Here is a 25,065-nt window from a genome sequence, read left to right as displayed (position 1 = left end):
ATCCTAGCCACTCTGGAGGCTGAGATCAGGAGGATCATGGTTTAAAGCCAGCCCCAGACAAATAGTTTATGAGAGCCTGTCTCAAAAATATTCAACACAAAAGAGGACTGGTGGAGTTGCTCAAGTGGAATAGTGCCTGCCTAGCAAGCATGAGGCCCTGAGTTCAAATACCAGTACCACCCCCCCAAAAAAATAATCTTTTTCCTTGAGCAAAAAATAAGGCTGAGGATATGTGATTGGCTGGTAGGAAACAGTTTCTTGGTTCCTTCCCAAAACCGAAAGTGTCATGGAGATGAGCGCCTCTCAAAGGGATCACTTCCCGCCTACCTGTGAGAGACCCAGGTCATTTGGAAAACCAGCTGCTTAGCTTCTGCCACTTATTACTCAATGTCATTATTACTGAATGACCGTAGGATGGAACTGTGAGTGCAGGTAACCAGCTGCTGCTTCATCAAAATGAAGTCCCCATCAGGGCTGGCGCCGCTGCTGACCTGCAGGTAGTCTTCAGATGGCCTGCACGCTCCAGTCCTGACATCCTGGGCGGCACCCCACGATTGCCCCACCTCCCTTTTGCTCATTTGGTTTCCAGCCCACCCCAGCACAGGCCGTGACTTTGACTTTATCCTTCTACAAGGTACGACATGGAAGACATCTATTTCTATACCCCGAGCGAGAGCTGTGACCTTGCACATCCGAGCGTCAAAATACGACATTCATACACTTGAACTTTGCCCAGCTCCCTGTACTTCCACCCTGCGCCCTCACACTCACCCATCTGAAGAAAGCCCAGGTGCAAGCTGGCAGCATGCTTTCCTGCCCTCAGCACCTGCTGAGCTGAGGACTTCCTGAGCTGCAAGCAGCCGGAATCTCTGGGAGCAGTGTCACTTGTTAGTGATTTAAAAATGCGTGAGATTTTGTCCTTGACAAGGTTTCGGGCACTCATGGGTAGGAACGGGCACACAGAGCATTTGAGCCTTCCTACTAGGTGGTGATTTTGCTCACTGAATCACTTTATCCATGCTATTTGGGGAAGTTTACAAATTTAATGGCAAGAGAAATTTTTTCTTAAATTTTGTCCCTTAATTTTTACTTCATGGTGGTAGAAAAGCAACCAGAGCTTTAAGTAAAATGTTTGGCAGTACTACTTGCTTATTCTTAGGAGGCATATTGAAGAAGTTATACGGAGCAGGACTTCAGTGGTTCATGGCTGTCACCCTAGCTACTTGGGAGGCTGAGATCTGGAGGATCAAAGTTTGAGACCAGCCCAGGCAAATAATTTGAGAGACCCCGTCCCCAAAATAACCAACAGACTGGAGGTGTGGCTCAAGCAGTAGAGCACCTACTTCACAAGAATAAAGCCCTGAGTTAAAACTCCAGTACCACCACAAAGAAGAAGGAGGAGGAGGAGAAGGGGAAGGAGGAGAAGGGGGAGGAGGAAAGTTATATGGACAACAATAATTCTAAAACAATTTTCTCCTGTTTGAGCCATGGCCATACTCTACTTTAGCAGCCAGATGGATTTGCCTACATAGGTTGAAATAGACAGCGTACCTGGGTGCTGGTGGCTCATACCTGTAATCCTAGCTACTTGGGAGGCTGAGATCTGGAGGATCAAAGTTTGAGACCAGCCCAGGCAAATAGTTTGCGAGACCCCATCTCTAAAAACCAGAGCAAAATGGACTGGAGGTGTGGCTCAGGCTGTAGAGCATCTGCTTTGGAAGTGCGAAACACTGCATTCAAACCTCCAGGCCCCAAAGGAAAATCAAGACAGTATAGGAGCCCAGGGGATCTCCACTGACCTGGCCAGTGGGTTCAGCCCCTACGCTGCAATCAATGGTTGAATGTGACAGCCTTTAGGGTGATCATATCTGCCTGAGTGTGACCGAGCAGTGCAGGTACAGGCTGCTGCCTTCACTGGGCTCTGGGAACTGCCCAGCTGGCCAGCACTGTGAGGAGCTGTGAGGCTGGGGAGGGGTAGCCTGATCAAGACCATGCTCTCAGCGGATGTGCACATCTCTCATTGTGTGTGTCTGGCTTCGTGTATGGACTGGTGTAATAGATAACAAGCCCTGTAGTAACCAGCCTCAGCTGAACATAAAGTACAAATAAGGGAAGGAAACACGGGGTATAATCCAGAATTCCCAGATTAGTGACCAAGGATGCCAGGTGCTCTAGGGACTGTGGATCCCAAGTGCTTACCAAAATTCACGACCCTTCTGGTGATGTCCTTGTGCTGGGGAGGAAGGAGATGGTCAAAAGTTTGTGTGTGGTAGTGGTGGTGTGAGCTAGGGAGCGCCCAGCTTAACCCAGCTCTCAGCAATGAGGTTGAGCAATAAAGGGTTTGCCTTCCGCTAATAAGGAAGTTAAGTATCCAGGGATTTTATTGCCTAAAGTAAGCTGTATCTGCATTTCTACTTGTAGGTGTCCCACCCCTGGCTGCGACGGTTCTGGGCACATCACTGGCAATTATGCTTCCCACAGAAGGTAGGTGGGCATGCTGTTCTCAAAACGTCCTTGCACATTGGAGTGGCAGTGCCACCCTGGCAGGATCACCACTCACTCAGGCGTGGGAGCAGGCTCGGTTTGGCACCTCTGGATTAAGAATCTAGACGCTGAGCCTTGTAGAACCGTGCTATGCTCCTGGAGTCCACTAGGAAAGCCAGCCTTCATCTCTCCTGGGTCTGGGGTCCACCTAAGAGAACCAGCCCTCATCTTTCCTGGATCTGGATGCCTTCCTGGGACAGCAGGGGCCCCAGTGAAAACATTTTCAGTCCAAGTTGAAAGAGCAAAGGAAAAAGGTTCACCGTCAGTGTAAGATGTCTGAGAATGGCCATTGAGAGGCAGGAGTTCTGAACAAAAAGCTGATCCCATAACTTTTAAGATTCGAGCTGCAAAACTGTACAGTCATCTTTTAGCAGGGATACACAGAGCTGAGTGCTGCAGAAAGAATTGCCTGTAAAGTTCTAGGGACCATCACTCCCACAGAGGAGGAAAAGTCCACAACACAGCACAGGAGCCCCGTCACGTGAGATTCCAAACGTCTACACTGCCTGCCCTCCAGTCAACATTGTATGAATGCTTCTTTCAGACCAGGCTGCAGGCTAGAAGAGAATTGAAAAAACTGCTTGTCAGATTAAAGAAAAAGAACTATCAGAATAGTTGCTAATGATAGCAAGGCCACGTTTACTCCAGGAGGCCATGTGGTGGGTTCAGGGACCCCTGTACCCAGGCCTCCGAGTGGAGGAGAGAGACTGGCTGACACTTGAGTCCTCACAGGAAGGACAGGTGAGGCCAGTGGATGTCAGGGTGGGAGGGAAGGAAGCAGTTACAGGGAGGGCTAGAGGTCCCTGAAGACAGGTCGGTGCACAGCATGGGCTGCATGAGAGCTGGCTGGCTGCACCATAGCACGCCAGAGTGGTCATAACACCCTGGTCATAACGGGACCTGGCTGGCCCATTGTGGATGGAGGACAGGACTCACGTGGCCCGGCGTGGATGGGGACGGGACTCGCGTGGTCCGGCGTGGATGGGGACGGGACTCACGTGGAAAGGCTTTGCCTGGAAGACTCTACTGCCCATAGTAGTTGCTGTGCTCACGTTCCAAGCACTTGGGAGCTCTGCAGAGACAGCACATATCTGTGGCCAGTAGAAACTCTGCTTGCCATCTGTCATTTTTTGGAGGCATATGTCTTCATGTTCAGTGGGAATACCTCGAGCTCTTGACCAGGTCTCTCCACCTCAGCACTGTTAGCATTTGGGGGCAGAAAATTCTATGCTGGGGGGCTGTCCTGTGTGTACGGTGGGCTGCTGAGCAGCCCTCTGGCCTCCCCCTCAGGGGGACTCCTTTGTCAGGGATTTTGATGCCTCGGGTCAGTAAAAGAATTTACCAAGACAATTAAGTAAGAAAAGCAAGAGGTTTGTTACAACACCGCTCAAGAGAAGCAGCGGGAGGGCAAAGTGTGGCTTTGGCACAGAGATTGGGCAGGTTTATTAATGCCAAGTGAAAGCACGGCCTCTGGCAGGAGGGTGGACAGACTCAGAGCTGCCCTCGGGATCTCAAGACCTCAGGCTTCTAGTGGGGTCTGCAGACATGGATGTGGTCAGTACTGGAAAACTGAGTTATGTGTCAATAACTCTCAGAGGCTGGGCTCCATATCATCAGCTCCTCCCTCCCGTGGGTGGCGTGGAGGTTTTGGCCTTGAAAGATCAGATTGGGGCTGTTGTTTTCTGTGGGCTCCAGGGCCTGCAGTCAGCAGACCCCGCTGTGTGTCACAGCCAGTCTGTTAAGAGATGTGGTTCCTTATCAGCCTCCAAGCCATGGCTCTCACATCAGGTTTCCTATCCCTGCCCACCCCTCATCACCCCAAGCCTCAAGAAACAAAAGACAGGCCTGCTGTCAACCACAAATGGCTTCTTACATACATGACCTCACCAACCCATGGGATCACGTAATCCTGAACAGAAATGAGGAAACAAGGGCAGGAAATCTGACTTCCCATGTGTAGACTCCGGTGTTCTCTGGGCACGTCCCTGTTCTCTGATGTGCACGGTCTGAGGCTCCAGCTGAAAGATGGGCAGCACCTACTGCTCAAATCCAATGTGCTTTGGGGTCCAAGCACGGATTCCCAAGGCCTTTCCATCATGAGTAGAGGACTCACCAGGCCTCAAGGAGACAATGGAGACACCGACACCAGTATGATGACACCCAGAAGAACAAGGAGAAAGGCTTCCTTCAAGAGTCTTGTGTCCAGATCACAAAATGAAGAATGTGACCAGGAAGCTGCTGGAAACAGCCAGCTCTGGGTTCACCTCTCAGGACTGGCTCACACGCCCAGGCCTGCTTTGTCAGATGGCCAGTGGCACACTTCCTTCGCCCTCGGGCCCCAGGTGGGATGACCAGCCTAGCAGCATTTCTGGCCCAGAGGCTTCAAGGCACACTTCTCTGGCACACACTGCTCTGGTGCACACGTCCATCATCCAGAGAACTAGCTTCCCCAGGCTGTCCTTCACCCCACCTGGAGCTGAGGGCTGTCCAAGGCCCTGTCACAGCCTGTCCCTCCACCCAGAGAAGGCGAGTGTTCCAACAGTGTTTGCAGTTGTGAAAGGACAAAACTACAGCAATTTAAACATGCTAATTGGCTTTGTTTTCAATTCTGGGGCCATGTAGCACTTCACTAAATAAAGCAGAGTGGGTGCTCCGTGAGCAGAGTGGAGGAGGTGGCTTGCAGACAGAGGCTGAGGAAGCAGCAAGAACCGAGTAAACATCCAGAAAATGCATTGGTCGTTTCAGAGATCCTTTCCTCGTAAGGCGCCATCAGAACAATAGGAGAACAACCAATTGGTTCACATGAGGTCACTTCAGGTCACCCTCTTCGAGTAAGGGTTAAGGCAGAAGGACCTTCCTCGTCATACCAGGGCTGCTGTCTCTCTCATCCTGGTTTCTCAGAAGGTCAGATAAGCAGCTTAGTTCCTTGGGGACCTGAACTGTAGTGTGAATGATGCCATTCTGACTTTTACCCTGGCACCTTGGAATCCACCACAGGAGCCCGACCCAAAACACTGGCCACCTGTAATTTTCACACAGTGTTTAAACAAAATAGAGATATATAACATAAGAAGCCCTGCATCGTGACAGTTTCTGCTTAGGAAGTTGTCAGCCCCTTAGAACACGATCCCAAATTCCAGCCCAAAATTCTAGAAACCTAGGCAATCCCACACCTGTCTATTGAGCACGCACTGTGTGCCAGGGGCTCAGGGAGGATGATAACTGAGAAGTTTCTAGCCTCAAGGTACAGGTGATCACGAAGGAAGAGACACAAAACAATTAAGTGTGTAGATTCCAGTGTGGAGGGAAAGGCTGGGGACCTTGAGCATTTCCAGGTAGATGGAGGGTGAGCATGGAGGCCTGGCTCTCAGGGTGATATCTGCCTTGTGGCCTCTAGGCCAGAAACAGTTCTCTCCACCTGAAATATACCTTTCAAGTATATATGTGTGTGAATGTACACGTGTGTGTGTGTGTGTGTACGTGTGTGTACACATTTACATGGTTACCCACTCCCAGCCTAGAGTGTACCTGGCTAAAGAATGCATCCCAGGCAATATCAGAGGTGACAGAGGACCTGCAGGAGGCTCCACTAGGTGAATGGAGCAAGGAGGGGGAAGAGCAAGAACCAGGAGAGGCATGGAGGAGGGGCAGGAGGTCAAGCTGCCAGGGCAGCTGGGGCAAGGAAGGAGAGGACTGAGGGTGCCCGGCAATCCTGGACTAGACAAACATGAGTGGTGACGTCATTATCTGAGATGAAGAGGCCACCAGAGGAAGTGGGGATCAATTCTGCTTAAACAAGCTGCCTTTGGGGTTCTTAATGTTACCCCCAGTTGAGCGAAGGAGGAACAAAAGTTTTCAGTCACTGGTACAACGAGTACAAGTGTGCTCACTGAAGAATAAATGGAGTGGAAGGAAAACGCCACTGCTTACTACAGGATGGTCCCAGTGCTGACGGGAGCTGCACACCGAGCCCTGAGTGCTCCAGAAGCAGAGAATCTTCCCAAACACTGGCTCCCAGGGCAGGGGCAGCTGCTTTGCATCTTGTCCTTTCTCAGAGCTGGACGGACAAAATGGATCACTTCTTTTTGGACCTGAAAGAAGGGGTCGTTGTGTACCTTCTCCATATGACACACCTTGTCATCTTAGTATCATGTCCAGAGACTTGCCCAAGTCTGCACTGCCTCCGGTGGCAGAGGTCAGGCTTCAGAGGCCTGTCTGGTGCCACATTGGTGCCACTTCCAAGCCAGCCTCCAGCACAGTCACCATGCAGTTCGTGCTCAGGATTCTGTAGAAAGAGTGGGGTTTCATGTCCATGTTTAACAGGAGAGAGTGCTAAGACACAGAACGAGCCTTTCCCCCATGGTTCTGGAGCTCCAGTGCTCAGCAGAGGAAGCATTGGAGGTGGGCAAGAAGTGAGTAGCATGCACCTTCCAGCCCACCATCGGCGTGCTGCCCCTGAGAGCAGGACCCCAAGTCCCTGGGTTGGTAGGGCACCAGACACTGAGGGGAAAGGAGCCAGGCTTGTGTGCTGAGGAGGGAACACAGCCGTGTTGGAGAAATGACACCCCACATCCCTTTCTCCCTTATTCTTCCTGTCCATGTTGATGCACTCAGCAAATGCTTAACTGGCACCTGTGCAAGGCTAGGAACTGGGGGCACAGGCGAACATATAATGGCTTACACACCCCTGGGATGAGTTTTGTAGAGGAGCGTGGGACAAGTGACAGTGAGCGATGCAAGCACAGAGCACAGGGGACTCTGAGGGTGTCTCACAGAGGGCAAGGGGAGGTCCTGACCTGACACCCACACTAAGGTCAAGCATATGGAAGGGAGGGTGGACACAGGAGAGAATGGGCAGTCTGAAGGGAAGGGGGAGGGTCAGAGGGCAGCACACAGATGGATCTGGGGATGGGTCAGGCCATGAGTAGTCTCACAACACTCTAAGGACAGGGAGAGAGAGAGTGCAGCTTCTGAACTGGGAGATCAGAGCCACGCTGGCCTGTCCCAACGGAGGCCATGGGTTAGAGGGAGAGGCTCAGGAGAGACTTGGGAAGTAAAATCTCCTTGAGAAAAATGTCCACAGCCTTTATATCCCAAAAGTAGAAACCTGAACAAGTATGCTCGGCCTCCCGTGTCCTTCTGAAGTCCGCCCCTTCCTGGAAGAGTGGCTCATGCAGTACAGCACCTGCAGAAATGGCTCACCAAGAGGGAGCTGGACTTGCTTGTCCCTGGTGCTCTGCTTGTACACATGCTATCTATGCTGTCTCTCTCTCCCTCTCTCTTTCTCTCCCACTCCCTCTCCTTCTCTACCTCCTTCTCCCTTTCCCTCTTCCTCTCTCTCCCTCCTCCCTTCTCTCTCTCTCTCTCTCTCTTTCTCTTTCTCTTTTTCTCCTGACTGCATGCGCATAACCTCCTGGCAAGGGGACCAGCAGTGAGTATGCAAAGCACTAAGAGGGCACAGGAACTGTATCTAACATGACAGTCCTCCCTGGATCTTTATTTCTTCCCTGGAAGCCCAGACTCAGGGGAGAATCAGGTCACAGCCTCCCACTGGTTAAGAACAAGTGCTTGAGCCAGCAGCATGGGGTGTTTCTGAAATGTGTTTCACCTTCAGCCTTTCAGGGTGCCCAAGAGCAAAGAAAAGTGGCATCCGAATAGCACAGAGCAAAGAAGATAAAGAAGACCAGGAGCCAATCAGGTATGAGGGCCAGAGAGGCCGAGGCACTTAGGGAAGCCAGTGGACACTGTGGGAACAAAAAAAAAAGAGCCCACAGGTCACAGCAGGCATCTTCTGAGATCTCACTAAATCTACACTAGCTCAGATAAGCCAAAGCCAACGTGCCCTGCTAATCGGCTGAGAAATTACAGGCAGTGTCCAAAACTAAACTGATGTTCTAGGTAACCAAAATCACAAAAAAAACTCCCTCTCCCAGAACAATGTACCGGATGGTAGACCAAACCCCAAAGGGGATGCTTTCCTGGCATTCCCGCTTATGACAGCCACACAGTTGCACCACGCTTTTCCTGAGGCTCACTTGGCACGGTTCCTGTACTGAACAGTCACTTATCACCCAGCAGACACCTGCTGTGTGCAATGCCTGCTGTGTCCAGGTCTCAGAAACCTACAAGATAAACCTGGGGGAGGGGGTTCTTCCTGAAATTTCAATCTCCATGCCTTTGGAGACACATTTTAGTTAAAACATAAGATAAAATAAAGCTTATCAAAGTACATAGGAATTCTGTAGAATATGAACTTTGCTGTTTAAAAAGAAATGCAGGCAAACCCACCAGCCTGGGGTAGGAGAGGCCTCGAATCCTGTGGGGCAAGGCAGCCTCCTTGCTGAGTCTGGGCCCTCCCCCCACCCCCACAGACCTGTGTCAGGAAACTGGGCGGCACAGCTTAGCCCATCCCGGACCTTCAGCCCCAGCGGGATTTCCCGAGCTCTGCACCCCCTCTGTCCCAGGAGCCTCACGGAGCCAGGGCCTCCCAAGAACACAGCCAAACACAGAAATGCCCGCAGCCCTGGAGAGAGCATGGATTTACAAAACACCATTTTTATTAGCACTGGGTAATCGACCCCCACACCTTCCCACTGACTTGCATTTTTCCACCAGAAAAGCCACGGTCTGTCCCAGAAGTGGCATCTTCTATAAACGGTCCCTCACCTGCTGCCACAGCCAGGGTTCCTGGTCCTTTCCAGCAGGGCCTGGCTCTGTTGCGGGTCATTTCTGCCAGGGTGGAATCTTTCCTGTCTCCACTAGGTGGTGCCTTTTAGCAATTTTTCTTCTCCTTCCTTTTCCTTTCTCTTAGCCAGGGGAGCGTGAGTGTTCTTTTTCTCCTTCATTCACATCAGGCTATAGAAGCTACCACGACAAAAAGATAACGAAGCTTGTCCGCTCTGTCTGCTGCCCAGGTGTCCTGTACCAGGCTGTGACGGTCAGGGCCACATCACCGGGAAGTACGCGTCACACCGTAGCGCCTCGGGGTGCCCCTTGGCGGCCAAGAGGCAAAAGGATGGGTACCTCAACGGCTCTCAGTTCTCCTGGAAGTCGGTCAAGACGGAAGGAATGTCCTGTCCCACGCCGGGATGTGACGGATCGGGACATGTCAGCGGCAGTTTCCTGACACATCGCAGGTGAGTCCACCCTTACCGGCCGCCCTGGTGCATTCTGACGGGAGCACGGCTGAACCTGCTAGGGTCCAGTCCCCCCAAAAGCAGCACACTGAGCTAGCAAAATTTAGGGGGTTGGAAAAAGATGAGCAGAGCATTAATTTACTCAAAACCCCCTCAACCATTTATAAAGACCATATATAATAGGACCGAGGTTTCCAAGTGTTACCAGGATCCACAGTAAGAAGTAAATTTTAATCACACACACATACATACATACGTGAATATCTGTAGACTGGGACATTTATTTTGACTGGAATTTGCAGGCAGGCCCCAGGTGGGAAAGAAAATAGCACTTGTCATAGTGGCCTGGGTCAAAGGAAAAAATTCCACAAAGACTCCATTGACCCCATTAATTTTCATTTACTAATTTAAAGACATATGTAGGATTAGACTGTCCTGGAAGAGGCTTGCCTGTGGTGTGACTCTGGCCAGGCTCCTTGTGAAAGTGACAAGTCTGAGTGGAGACAGATCCAAGCACTGTGCATCTGGGCGGCAGAGGAGCTTGGGAGACCCGGGCACCCTGTGCCGAGGCAAACGCCCCTCACAGTGGTGGGGGGTGTTTCAGGGAGGCCTCCTCTCTGCTGCTTGACCCTGGCTCCTCAGCCTGGATCACACACGAGGCTCTAGTGTCTATCGATAAGCCCACCTGAGCAGAATGAACAGACAATGATATGCAGACCTAGAGGACCAAGGTGTGTTCACTGGGCCTTAACATGGTTAAGGATGATTTTTTTTCAGTTATTAAAGAAATTCCTGCTCAGGCAGAAAATTCAAGTGGTATAAATACATTTTAAAAGAAAACCTCTAAAGCCCTGCCTGTGTGGTGTGTGAGGACAGGTGTGTTTTCTAACCCTGCACAAGGAAAGCCAAGGTGCATTTCCCTGATGGAAGCTGAGTGGCTTTGAGGGCCCGGCATTCCTGACTGGACTGAGCACTCTTGCAGAGGGCCTGCCTCCTGGGGGGCTTCCCTCCTGCTGAGGTTTTATCCATTTGATTTTAAGAAGCAAATACAAGATGTGAGTGGATGGTGTTTACTTGGGTCCCACCTGCCCATCTCCTCTGTATCTTTTCTGCAAAAGTGTGTGCTGCCAGGGACTCTGGCCACATGGAATTCAGTTCAGACATGCATCCCACCTTCCCTAGCTCACAGGATCTTGGGGCACAGGACATACTTAGTACAATCTCAGCACACAGGCTCAGAGTGACCAGACCACTTTCTACACCCTGTGCTCGTCTGTGGAAATCCATCTGTACCTCAGTTAGGGCTCTGTGACCTGGCCTTCATGTTGGCATCACCTGCCATCACCCCAGGGCCCAGAAGACCCCTCTTTCAAAGCCCCAGGTTCCTACAGGCCACAGAAATCCAGGGCATGAAGTGACCTGACCCCACATTAATGCCAGTTGAGACAACAGCAGGCACTGGGGAGGACCTTGAGGCTCCACCTTGGGCATTAGGACTCACTATGGGGCAGTGAGTCGGAGAGGGCACCTCAGTTACCTCAGACGGACTTCCTGCCCAGGGCTGTACCCATGGTTGACAGAGCTAAGCAGAGACTTTCTTTTACTTGTGGGCATAATTGGAGCTCCCTGACCTGCTGGAGACCAGTGGATGCCAACTCATATGAAACCACTTGCACCACTGAGCAGTCACCGATATGAAAGGGTTCAATGAACTGGCAAGTTGTCCGAGGCACGAGGATCTCTGAGGAGAGATAGCTTGTCTCCTTGGCGTTTGCAGGACAGGCTCCCAGGAGTCCCTGGGGCAAGCGAGACTAGCTGAGTGTTGCCGGTGAGATGCAAATCACCGTAGGGAAGAACAGTGCATTGCAGGCTTTAAACAAAGCATCGGGTCTGCGTTTCTGCAAAAGGGATAGAAGAATTGAGAAATGTTTGGGTGGCAAAACCGGGAGCCCAAGGAACGAGTCTTAGAGGAAAAGAGTGCCAGGGACTGTGTACCGCAGGACAGTGAAACTGGAAGTCCAGGATCTGGGAAAGGAATTCAGTTTTGGCAAAGGTGTGTGTTAGTGAGCTCAGGCTGCTGTAACAGCCTGCTGTAGGCTGGGCGGAGTAACCACAGAAACTCCAGAGCTCTGGAGGCTGAGGTCTGGGACGCAGGCCCCAGCAGACGGGGTTGCTGGAAAGGGCCGTTTCCTGACTTGTAGATGGTCACCTCCCCACTAGGTCCTGACACAGCAGAGAGGGCATGGGGGCCCTCTTCTTCTAGGGACACCAGTTCATCAGCCCAGAGCCTACTTTGTGTGACCTCCTTGAACTCTAATGACCTCTCTTGAGGCCCCATCTCCTAGCACCTGCCTGGGGATGAGGGCATCGTCAGGGGCTGTTGGGGACACACACATTCAGACTGTAGCAGAGGAAAGCAATGATGGTTTCATTTTCAATGTTTTTTTGAGATTTTGTGTCACATTGAAATAGAAAGTTTCATCAGGCAACCAGAAATGGGAGTGGGGAATGGAGACGTCCCAGAGAGACATCCCCTCACACCTGGCCCACAACTCACCAGGACCAGGAATAGGATGGGAAGAGTGATGCCCAAGACACCTCCAGGAAACATTGGCTGGCCTTGGGAAAGCAGCAATGTCACAGAGACCAGGCACCACAATGAGGCAGATGCACAAGGAGGAGGCCACACTCACAGGAAGAATCACGGCAGAAAGGCCCACAAGCATTTAAAAGGATTATGGGGCTCCAAAACTGGAAGGGTGTTGGCCTGGGAAGTCAACAGAGTCATTTCATGGAGGGCTGGAATCAGGATGGGATCAAAACCTAAAGCCAGACTGAGAGAGTTCAAAGGTCAGTGGACATTGTCAAGGTAGCTACAGTGGTATAAGTAATCCTTGGGAAGTCGGGATGAGAGGGGAGGAGCCGCAGCTGGAAAGGACATGGGGACAAGAGAGGACAGGACAGGAGGAGAGAGAAAGGAATCAAAGACACAAGAGGGCGAGCAGGAACCAATGGAGCCCTGTTTCCATGGAGATCAAAAAGCCACAGGCAAGGATGCACACCCTTGGAAGCCAGGAGAGGAGTAAACCAATAGAGAAAGATCTGCCCTAGGCAATGAGCAACTGAGCAGATGGAGGGAGGTAAGGCAGAGAGGGGGCTGCCTGGGGCCATCTTTATGAGCAACTCCACCAACTCACGTGAGGGCTTCAAAGCAAACACAGCAGGCAGCCCAGGACCCGGTCACCCAAGGGGGAGAGTTCTGCTCTTCACCTGAGCAAATCATTACAGCCCTTCAGGCTTCCAGTAACTTTTGTGTGTGCACAGGTGGGGCTGGCACTCCTGCACACCCATGGCACTGGGTTGGGTCTGCACAAAATGTTTTCATGGGTCAAAAGCCCCATCCATTTTGGAAAAGGGCTAAAGATAGCTCAAGATTAAAAAAAAAAAAAAAGCTGTGTGCTCCCACCTCGCAGATTTGAGGACCTAAGACCTAACCGTAGTTTGGCATACTACGGCAGGTGTGCGTGCCTCACAAGTGTGTGCTTCACTAGGTATGTGCAAAAGGACTTAGGAGGGAGGGGGCAGAAGCAGGAAAGGCTCTGCCCAGGACTGAACTGAGCTTGGGGCCAGGACTAGGTGGGCATATGGCGCCAGCCTGAAGGCATGCATATGGGGTCCCATGGTGGTGGGGGGAGCCTTCTTTACATATGGAATCTACTTCCTTGAGTGTGAAGACAGCTGGCCTCAGTGTCCATGGGTTCCCCATCCAAAGAATCAACCAACTACAGATTGAAAATATTCAGAGAAAAGCACTGTACTGAGTATGTTCCAACTTTTTTCTTGTCATTGTCCCCAAAACAATGCAGTGTAACAACTCTTTCCACAGCGTTTATGTAGTAGTGGGTATTGTGAGAAGATGCAGGTGACCTAACACACGGAAGATGTATGAGGGTTACATTTTGTATGAGGGACTTGACAAGGACAGAGCTTGGTATCTGCTGTGGTTGGAACCAGTCCTGTGGACACCAAGAACAGCTGTGTACTGGAGTCTCCTTTGCCATCAGTTCTTGTTCCACTGAAGTAAATTTAATAAGTTTCTCCAAAATTAAAGCCCACTGAGTCTAACTCTAAGACTCAAATATTTTTAGAAGTGTGTGGTGTCTTTCAGAGGCCTTAACCAGCGCACATTTTCTTTGAGTCACTTCCTGGACCCTCTGAGGCCTCTCTGGCTGGGCGTGCAAGTCAGTCTGTCTGTTCAGTTCCTCCATTACACATGAGGATGCACTCTTTCTGGAATGTTTGTTTTGCTCCACATTTCCTAAGAGAACCCTGGCACAACCACGTCACCACATTGGGAACTTCTCTGGAGTCATTTTTATCCATCATCTCACTCAACCTAGGATTAGTCAGTGAGGCTTCTAGCTGTCACAAACACTGGGGCTGACTCCTGCAGAGGACAAGTTTGCTTCTCACTGGCACGACAAACCTGGATAGCATAGGAGAGGGTATGTGCAGGAAAGTCAGGGCACAGTCAGGGCAGGTCCAGAGGCAGCACTTCCTTAGCCTCAGGTGAAGGCAGCGCCCCTAGATGAGGGAACACGGGAAGCAGGTGCAGTCTGCCTGGCCAAGGAGAGGAGACTTTGTGCTTGCTTGCTTATGAGGCTGAGCACACAGCTTTATATAAACGCAGAGAAACATTCAACCAACACACCTGAGATCTGTGCAGTTCCTTTTTCAGAGATGAGGAAGCTCGATGGCAGAGGGCAAGTCCCTTTCCCATGTGTTCACTGCCTGTAAGTCATAGAGCCAGGATTGAACCAGGGCTGACCTTGTCCATGAATTTGTCTATCTGCAAACATAGCCCATCTTCCCACAGCGCAGCCCCTCCACCCCAGACACAGCCACTCACCAGGAGCGTGTAGCTACTTGCTAGGTTCTTTGGGCTTTAGAGCACAGATCACTGCCATGACTGGAGTAGAAGGGGATCTCCTCCCCAGCCAATTCTCTCGAGGGACAAACACTGCCCTGGGCCCACCATGAAGATGTGTCCTTGTCTGCTGACACGGGGGTCCTCCCCATCCTTGTTATGCAGAAGATGCAGCTACCCTGTCCAGACCACACATGCAGACCAAGGACACCGAGCAGGCCGTGTTCAAAGCTGGATGATCCATCCAGATTCCACGGTGTCATGAAGTAACATTCCTGTATCCAGGAACTCTGACTTCTGCTGTGGACAGATCCCTGGGGCTTGGCTGCCTTGGAACACCCCCACCAGGTTCTCTCCCTGCCCCTCCCTGGTTACTGGCCTCTCCCTGCCCCTCCCTGGACACTGGCCTCTCCCTGCCCCTCCCTGGACACTGGCCCCTCCCTGCCCTCCCTGGACACTGGCCTCTCCCTGCCTTTCCTGGACACTGACCTCTCCCTGCCCTCCCTGGACACTGACCTCTCCCCTTCATATCAGCAGCAGTCCTTCAGCATCAACCTGTGACCAGGGTGCCATGTCTAGAGCAAACACAGAGGCAGTGCCTGAGCTTGGTCCAAGCTCCCATCTTCAGTTCTACATTTGTCTGCTTGCTAAGGGAGGCTAGACAGGTGTTGTCCACTGAATCATTCTCTAAGCCAGGGCTGGAATGCCCCCAAGGGGCCCAGAACCTCTGAGGACAACCCTCCTGCTATGTTACCTCCAGGGGTGAGCATGGGGCTCAGTCAGCCCTGGGGTGAGCCGTGGATGCTGAGAAAGCAACCCCTCCATCCCCATGCATGATCAGCTCCACCCCTAGGTCAGATGCCCCAAGCAGAGGGTCCACATCAGGCCCCCTGGCAGCCCCATGCCCAGTGCTACCTCTGTAGCTTCTCCTGGAAGACACTCAGCTGTGTTTCCTTTCATCTCCATTTTCTAGCATTTGACAGAAACCATTGGGGAGGGAAATGCTCAGATCCAGCATCTGTCCTGCCCTGTGCATCCACAGGGTCTCATGAAAAGTTCCAAGCCACAGGTCACATCTGCTCAGCCCCCTCCTCCTGAAGTAATAGAGCATCTGGCCCAGTGTCCCCTTCATTTGGGTAGGCTTTCCTCCGTAGCACTTTCACATTCACTGTCACCTGCTCTCCCCAGGGCCCCATCAGCAATGGCAAATGTGGAGTGAATGCTCTCAGGCTCCAAAAGAGCCTTCAAAGTCGGGCAGTAAAGGGGCCAGCATCTGGTAGGTGAGCACCATGCAAGTTTCCTAGATTAGTTCCTTGGTTAGGGCTCTGAAGTACCACCTGGTCCTTAGCTCAGTTTCTGCATGCTGCACACACCAAGCTCTGCTCTACCTCAAAGCTCCTTCAGGCTCGTGTCCGAACCAGCTCCTTGACCTTGAAGAATTCAGGTCATGCTTTTGCTGGCTGTTCATAGGGGTTGCTCCAGGCTAATGGAGCTCCTCACATACTCAGTGCCTGTCCCTCCACAACCTGCAAGCTTGGCCGTGCCCCAGTCAGCAAAGATGGGGTCTTAAACACGTCTCCTCACCATCCAGCATAGGCACATGTTCACCTGCACTCTGGGAAAGGGGCAGTGCAAGCTTGGGCCCCAGACCTGGGAGCTTAGGGGCCACCTCAGAATTCTTCCAAGGACAGAGGCAGTATTTGCTCAGCGTGCCAGGATCTTTACATAAATAAAAATACCAACTTAGTCTCTGCCTCTGCCCTCCAAAACTCAGCCTGCTATAATTTTATAGGGAAGATCAAAGTACAAACAAAAGTTAATAATACAAATAAACAAGATCGCTTGTAACTCCAGTAAACAGGAGGGGAATCTTATCTTTTCAAAACTCAAGGTTCAGGATGGGTTATAGCTCAGTGGTAGAACACTTGCCTAGCATGTGTGAGGTCCTTGGTTTGATTCCCTAACACCCCCCCACACACACACACAAAAAGCTGGCCAGGTAAAGTGGCTCAAGCCTGTAATTCTAGCTACATAGGAGGCAGAGATCAGGATGATTGTGGTTTGAGGCCATCCCAGGCTAAGTGTTTGCAAGACCTCATCTCAACCAATGGTTGTGGACACCTATCTGTCATCCCAACTAACCATAACAGGAGGATCACAGTCCAGGGAGGCCAGGACGTAAGACAAGACCCTATCTCAAAACTCACCAAAGCAGAAAGAACAGGTTGCATGGCTCCGGTCGTAGAATACAGCACCTGCCTAGCAAGTGTGAGGCCCTGAGTTCAAACTCTAATACCAACAATGAGAAAAAAAGAATAAACATAAACAATGTTAAAGAAAAAAAAAAAAAACAGCCTTGAAGTTGTCATAATTAGTGTGGACCTAAAGGTAATAATTCAGCTTTTCTGATAGGTCCTGGACTTCTGACCAGCACAATGTCACTTGTCTCTTAAGCAAATAGTGCAATTCCAGCAGCACAGCGATTTTTAATATGCTTTGTATTATGACGTGTACAAATTCCACGACTGTATCTATTTGCTGGAACCGAACCCGTCTCTATCCTCTACTCCACTGTCTGACAAGAACACAGTCTGCTTATGGAGGTCAACCTGGGACCTCTCCACATTTGCACCACAGAGCGAGGAGGTCACTTCTGAGGGGCTCTTGTCCCTGTCTGACCATCAGCCATGCGGACTCTTCCTTTCCTTCCCCTATGCCCAGCCTGAAGGCTTCTCTGGTCCACAGGAGGTAGGCATCTGAGGTTTTTCTCCAGCACCCTGCTGTTTGCACCCTGGGCTGTCCTGGACAGTGAGGAGACCCTGGGCTCCAAGCCTGGGCTCCTCCTACCCAAAAGTTCCATCTCTCCACCTCCCACCTGTCCATGATATGACCACATCTGGGGCTCCTCAGAGACCCAGCATCTGGGCGCCATTTGCTCCTTTCTCTCTTCTGCTTCCTGGAGACTCTACAGCCACAGTTGGACTCAGGGTTGTACTCTTCTACATCTTCCCTGCTGCCTCTGGACCGGCGTCCTTACAGTCTTGGCCTTGAAGCTCTTCACTTTTCTCTAATTTTCACCCCTAACAATGTTCCCAGAGGCAATGCATGTTTCTTGGTTCTGGCAAAAATGATGGTAAAATTAGTGGAACAAATAAAAAACGTGGCAGCTAAGATACAGCTGAAGCCCTCTGATACCTCTCTTCTGGGCAACCCCGTGCTCAGTCCCACTTCCAGGAAGATCCATGGCCAGGGCAGCACTGTGGGGCTGCCTCTCCCAGGAGGCCCAGGAGTCACAGTCTGGACCCTGAGATTCTCACTGTTTCCTGTGCTTGAGAACAGCACGGGAAGACTTGTTTATCCCAGATGGACGCACAGTGAGTCATGGGTAGACTGAGGAGCAGACCATCCTCGCACTCAGGCAACAGGGCTCACAGAGAAGGACCAAGCAGCAGCTCCCGGTGAGACTTCCTGTAACCTCCTCCAGAACTTGGCCCACGAAGGACAATCCTTCTTCCTCCTGGCCTGGATCTTGCCCCACATCCAGCATGAGGTCCAAAGGCCACCATCTCATGCTCAGGCTCCTGATTGCCAAGGTTTGCTCAAGGGCAGGGCTGGCCCTTGGATGAATCTGTGCTTTCGGTCCAGGCCAGTGCTGACCTTCAACACCTTTGTCCTTGCTTGTCACCTCTGACACTGTGGAGACACATTGAGGAGTGTCTACTGGGCACATGACCACACAGTTCCCTCCAGTGAGTGTCCTCCTGCCTAAAGTGGAGAAACTGCCTTGTCCACTGTCCTTGATGGACACTTGAAAGCTTGAGTGGAGATCAAGTGCCCAGGAGCGAGTACAGTCCTAGCATGGTACGCCTTTGACAAGTGCAGCCTGATGCTCAGCTATTCTTGAAGTTCACTTACAGGAAGATTCACTCTCTGCTTAGAATCTAAACCAAAAATAGCCCCCCAACCCCCAAGGTCGAGACAGCCACCTCCACACATACCACTGAACACACCCTCAGTTCTCGTCCCTGCAGAGTGATGGGAGCACACCCGTCAACTGTACGTCACACTGCGTGGAGATCCTCAGATTCACGAGGCCTCTGGGTCCTTTAAGGGAGGCCTCTGAATGGAAATTTTCTCTCTCTTGGAGGCACTCACTTGATCTACCCCTGGACCAGCACACAGGGCCACCCCCAACCAAGGTGTTCAGTACCACTCAGCGCTCAGGGTTTCTCCCCTGACGGGGAAGAGAGAGCTATCACACACAATCCTTACTCCGCTGCGTGGATCAACATGAAGAGACAAGAGTGAACACTTCCCAAAAATGAGTGAATGACAAGACTTTTAGTACAAAGTCCATCAACTGAAAGACAGTTCCCTCAACTGACCCTCAAGATACTTGTAACCTCACCTATCCTTGTCTTCTAAACCCACAAAATACGGCACAATATGATTTAAATGAGAAAGAAGGGCACACTGTCACCTCCACGGGTAGCTGCGGGAGCTGCAAAGGATGGATAAAGACTCAGGACTCAGCTTCCTGTAAACAGCTGCTAGGGGAGCTGGGGGGTGGAGGTAGAGAGACAGAAGAGGGAAGAGAGTGAGAAAACGAAGGGAGCCAGGGTGCCTTGCATCCACAGGTCTATGAGGTGGGGAGGCAGGAGATGTGGAAACAGGGGCCAGTTAAAACTGAGTAAGTGTAGGTGGCCCTAGATGCCTGGCCACATACTCCTCACACCCCAGCAGAGGGAGAGCAGGTCAGAGAAGCTCTGAAACAGACACCCGGGATCAGGGGTGAGCCACTGCCCCAGAACACAGGGACAAAGAGCACAGTGGGAAGCCCAACCTCCTCCTTTCCTGACCCCCAGATCCACGCTGAGGCAAGTGGCTGCTCCTGTGTGTTCTGAAGTGCCCACCATGTCAGCCTTTCCCCACAAGGGAACTGGTGGGGTCAGGACAAAGGCCACTCGCCGTCTGAAAAAAGGTGAACAGATAGCCAAGGATTACAGCCATTTAAGGAGAGCTCTTGGTCACCAGACAGAAGCTGAAATAACACACCCACAACGGAGGGGGAGACTCGGAGAAAAGAAAAGAAATCTCTTTAAAAGCCTATATCTGTCATCAGACAGGAAAGAATATTAAAGTGTATTTATTTTTAATCCAAAAATCTGTAATCTTGAATTTGCAATCCCACCACCAAAAAAAGTAAAATGGTATATTTAGAAAGTTAAGAGACAAAGCTGAGGAAGTCTCCCATGAATTGTAAAGAGATGAGAAGATAAAATAATTTCAGAAGCAGTAGATGGACCTGGTGATGGCTCATGCTCCCAGCACTCGGGAGGTGGAAGAAGAAGGATGGCTGTCCGAGGCCGGCCTGGGCAAAAGGGAGAGACCCTTCTGAAAACAAACCAAAAGTACTGGGGGACCTGACTCAAGTGGTGGGTCACCTTGTGTGGGGTGGATCACACGCATACATATGTAACAAGTCAGGAGGCTTGATAACCAATCAACAAGAGCTTCTGAAAAAGTTGAGATAATACACAGAATATAGCAAAGAAGTAAATTGTTTTAGTGAAAAGCGAATAAATAAGAAAGCAAAGATCCTGAGCATCCCAGTGGAAAAGCTGTCTGAGGAGCAGGACAGGGAGGAAAAGGCTCTCGCGGTCAGGGTTCCCATGTAGACGGGATAGAGGAATAGGATCCTCTATCCAGGGCTGGCCAGGAGAGGCCAGGAATCCTCAGGCAGGCGTTGACTCCGCAGTCTGGACAAAGTTCTACCCCAAGGAAACCTGTCTGTTCTCAAGTCTGGTCTCTGTTCTCAAGCCTGTCTGTTCTCGAGTCTGTGGACTGGTCAGCCAGGCCTGCCAGAGTGTGGGCAACAATCGCCTTTGCTAAAGTCACTCTACAAAATATCTTCCCAGCAACAGTGCACAGCGGATTGAACAACTGTGTGCTGCAGGCTCTCCAAGCTGACATGCAAAACTATCACACACAGACACGTTCTAGTTCATCCTCTGAAATTCTGAAACACTAGGGTGAAGAGAGAGAGAGAGAGAGAGAGAGAGAAGGAAGGGAACCTGGGGATATACTAAATAGCAGCACTGAGAACTATAAACAATGAAACATTACCATCAGAGCTACGGCTCTTTACCTACCCAACCCAGTCATGTGGAAGGCAGGGAGGCCCAGGGGTGGGCACCCAAGCCCCAGCCCCCTCCTCATTGTCCTGGGTGGAGCTTTCTCTTGCCCTTTTGTCTACCTGGCCCTCGCCCAGCCTCCCCGACAAGCTTCCCATTGCTCTCTGGATTCTTTCCCTAGCCCTCTGCGGGCATCTTCTGTGTTGTGTTGCTGCCCAAGTGAAGTATCAGCAAAGTGGATGTCAGTGCACCGTCCCCAGACCACACTGTCCTCGCCCTTGTCGTTGGTGAGAGCTTATATCCCATACCCTCAGCAGAGAAGTTAGGTTGGCCGTCAGTCCCTGCCCATCTCTGCAGTCCCATGGGTCAATCTGACCCTGGACACACCCGAAATCAGATGTTCTATTCTGGCTCCACCCATCCTTGTGCTGTTTCTTACCTTCAGCCAAATACTGGAACATGACTTTCTGCCCCCTAGCGTGGACTGCATCATCACGGCACAGGTGGCCTCTAGGGAGATATGGACTTGCAGAGTGTCAGCCCTCACTGGACACAGGCTTCTTGAGGGGGGAACCCTCCTGGAGTCATCTGTCACTCAAGGCTGTCACAGAGGCCTTGACAGGAAGAGGGAGCACTCCCAACTGTGTAGAACTTTGGGGAGGGTCAGCCCACTGCTGGGGCGCTGCATAGACACTGCTGCAGGAAAAAATGCAGGGAAAAACTCAATGGCCTACCAGCCACTCCTCTTTGCAGGTTATTTTCCTAGCAGTGTTTTTGTTTTTGTCTTGTTCTGAGACAGGATCTCTCTATGTATCCCAGGCTGGCCTTGAACTCTCAGTCCTCCTGCTTCATGCACCACCATGCCCTGGCTCCTGGCAGGGTGCTTGACACTCTCACCGTTTTTTTTTTAATTATGTCACATTTTATTTTTTATTTATTTATTTTTTAATTTTATTATTCATATGTGCATACAAGGCTTGGGTCATTTCTCCCCCCTACCCCCTCAATACCCAGCAGAAACTATTTTGCCCTTATTTCTAATTTTGTTGTAGAGAGAGTATAAGCAATAATAGGAAGGAACAAGGGGTTTTGCTGGTTGAGATAAGGATAGCTATACAGGGCATTGACTCACATTGATTTCCTGTGCGTGGGTGTTACCTTCTAGGTTAATTCTTTTTAATCTAACCTTTTCTCTAGTTCCTGGTCCCCTTTTCCTATTGGCCTCAGTTGCTTTTAAGGTATCTGCTTTAGTTTCTCTGCGTTAAGGGCAACAAATGCTAGCTAGTTTTTTAGGTGTCTTACCTATTCTCACCCCTCCCTTGTGTGCTCTCACTTTTATCATGTGCTCAAAGTCCAATCCCCTTGTTGTGTTTGCCCTTGATCTAATGTCCACATATGAGGGAGAACATACGATTTTTGGTCTTTTGGGCCAGGCTAACCTCACTCAGATTGATGTTCTCCAATTCCATCCATTTACCAGCGAATGATAACATTTCGTTCTTCTTCATGGCTGCATAAAATTCCATTGTGTATAGATACCACATTTTCTTAATCCATTCGTCAGTGCTGGGGCATCTTGGCTGTCTCCATAACTTGGCTATTGTCTCACCCTGTTTTGATTGTCACTGCTGAGTAGTCATGGTTCCAAAACTGACCTCTTGGGCCAGTGCCAGCCTCCTGAGTCTGGAAGGAAGCACCCTGCATGTGGCTGCTGTCCTGTCCCAAGCTTTCAGAGGAATGTTTGTTTACGACACTGAGGCAGCTGATGGGGGCCAGCAGTGGGAAGGCCTGGCCATCAGGGCAAAAAGGCTGGGGATCCTGGGGTTGTGGGGTGGTCGTGCAACCACCCCAGCTGAGCGACCTGCCCCTGCGCACCCTGTGGGGTCTACGTGCAGAACATCGAGGGCTACTGTAAGCGCCCGCACGGTAGATAGCATCTACCTCCAACCTTGGGAGCCCATTGACTTCTCCTCTGATGACGTTCCCAGCTGGGGGCTCTGGTCCCTCCCTTCCCTGGGAAGAGTCTTGAGGGCGTCTTATTTTGAGGTCATGACTCTTGAGGCATTTGTTTATTTATTAAAGTACTCATTTCATCTTTTGGGAAAAACTTCCTTCCCCTATTGATGTAATGCCGTCCATTCTGAATTTCACTGTGCTGGGGAAAGGACCTGGGTGCCCCCCAACACTTGCTGTTCTGGACTCCTAAGGGTTGGGGCTGCCCTTTGAGGCTCTGCCAGGGTGGTCGTCCTTCAGAGGGTGCAGAAGGGCTTTGGGCTTTCCACATCTGCCACAGCCCTGTCTGGGGCTCTGTTGTGGAGGTGGCTGTCCCAGGGCACATCTGCCACAGCCCTGTCTGGGGCTCTGTTGTGGAGGTGGCTGTCCCAGGGCACATATCTGCAGACATAGTCTTACTAAGATGCCTGAGGGGAGGCTCTGGAAGTCCCCAGTCCTGGGGTCTCCCAGGCTGATGCCAGAGAGCTCTCGGAAGCCCAGCTCCCCCACGATGCAGTAGAAATACAAGGACTGAGAGGAACAAGCAAAAGGCTGTTGTGAGCTTGCTGTTCTCTGAATCTGTGAGCTGGTCACTCAGCAGGTGCATTGTGCAGACCAGCTGGAGGGTGAGATCAACAGGACATCAGGGCACCATCTGCCCCCAGGTAGCTCTGTTGTCTGCTTGACACAGAGGAGCAGATCGCAGATGGAAGAATAATTGAGACAGGAATTCCTGGGGCTCAGAGGATATCCCCTTGTCCTTTCCTCATCCCTGCCCCTCCCCACAGGGAACAAGTTCATGAAGCAGCTGTCCTAGTGAGGACTTGACTGTTAAGCACACTGCAGGGCCTTTTCACCATGCTGCAAACATTGCTTACTGACAAAAATACTCCTGGTCATCTTCAGCCAGTTCCTGATGGGGCAGAATTGAAACCCTGAGTGACACGATGGAGACGGAGCACAGCACATTCCTGACAAGTATGATTGCCTAGCAAGAATGCTGTCTGGTAATGTGAAACAGTGACTCCTGGAGGAGACAAGACAGCACGACAGCTCCTCTGGCCACATGGGGCTGGCCCTCTGCAGGTGGCTGTCTCCCAACACAGCTTCCTCCAGGTTCCAAGCTCTCTCATCCTGTCACCTCGGGTCTGCACAGGGAGCAGTGTCCACCACTCAGGCCTGGCTTTCTCTCAGCCCCTTCCTGTGTCCACCCCCTGGAAAGTTTACCTAGCAGGTCATTTTCAGCTGAGTGTTCTCCAGGAAAAGCCCCCCTGGGCTGATGTCCTGATAAAACGTGGGGCCTCCTTGTGTAGCCGCTGAAGCTCTGGCTGTGTCCTGCACTTGAATTCCTGCAGTGGCGCCTGGTGCCAGACGTCTGGGCCTGGCAAGGGGGAGCAGTTGTTAACCACTTGTAGTCCAGAACGTCCCAGCACTGAAATTGCACATCTAAGCTGCGAAACCATTCATCTTAATTAGAGGAGAGCTTCGATTCTGGGGCCCTCCCACCCTCCGCGGCAGGGAGACCAGCCTGGAATCCTTTCCGTTCCTTTCCTCCAGGCGGTGGGAGTCTGAGTTCCTTCTCCAACCCTGGGGCCAGCCCCACCCCCTGTCCCCAGACTGCCAGGGAAAGGGGAAGGCAGCAGGAGCTGCCCACTGCCAGTTCTGAGCCAGGACACTCACAGGGTTGATTTCCAAATTTGACCCACATGGGCCATGTACTCACTGCATCGGAATGGGGGAGCCGAGGGAGGCATGTCTGAGCAGGACGCATCATTCTTTGGGTCTGTCTTTGTTTCCTAATTTAGTTTCCCAAACTCTTGCTCAAGCCTCGTTCTCCTTCCATGGTACCGTTACTTGACATTCCCGAGCTTATTAACTGAAAAGAAAGAGGAGCAGCAAGACATCCTTTTCCTGCATTCAGTCTCGAAGCACCCGTGAGGTGGGGGTTTTCTCGTCCTGTTTTACAAGTACCAGTGAAATCGTGTGATCGGGCTGTGAACATGGGATTTCAGCAGAGTCTGACCCCATGGCCCAAGCTCCTGAGGGTTCCGGGTTCTAAGTGAGAATCCCCAGGAAAAGAGCAGAGACCTGCACCGAGTGAGCGGACCTGCAACCGAGCAGCACTTAAAAGCTCCGAGTGGGAATAAAGCATGGGTCTGCTCTAAAGGAACCCACTGGACACAGCCTTTAGCAGTTCTGTGGCCCTCATCAGGGGGGAAGATTAGAGGACACTACAGGTGCCCTCAGACCGGGGACCCAAGGGACGTTCCTGAAAAAGCCAGATCTTGAAGAGAAAATTCAATCACCTGGTGCCTGTATTTTTCCATTTTCT

At 51.3% G+C, this 25,065-nt stretch overlaps 1 protein-coding gene across 17 annotated transcripts in view; it reads left to right on the top strand.

Annotated features, from left to right (window-relative positions):
* Myt1l (myelin transcription factor 1 like) overlaps positions 1 to 25,065 on the top strand; it is a 414,622-nt gene that overhangs the window by 374,150 nt on the left and 15,407 nt on the right. For all 17 annotated transcript variants that reach the window (XM_074049071.1, XM_074049083.1, XM_074049072.1 and 14 more), the window contains 3 exons: positions 2,422 to 2,484; positions 8,159 to 8,242; positions 9,459 to 9,680. In XM_074049071.1, the coding sequence (XP_073905172.1) occupies positions 2,422 to 2,484; positions 8,159 to 8,242; positions 9,459 to 9,680 (369 nt within the window). The remainder of the gene's footprint in view (positions 1 to 2,421; positions 2,485 to 8,158; positions 8,243 to 9,458; positions 9,681 to 25,065) is intronic.

Source organism: Castor canadensis, chromosome 12 (assembly GCF_047511655.1).
Source record: "Castor canadensis chromosome 12, mCasCan1.hap1v2, whole genome shotgun sequence".
Taxonomy (NCBI): domain Eukaryota; kingdom Metazoa; phylum Chordata; class Mammalia; order Rodentia; family Castoridae; genus Castor; species Castor canadensis.
This window is presented reverse-complemented; position numbering and strand designations above follow the sequence as displayed.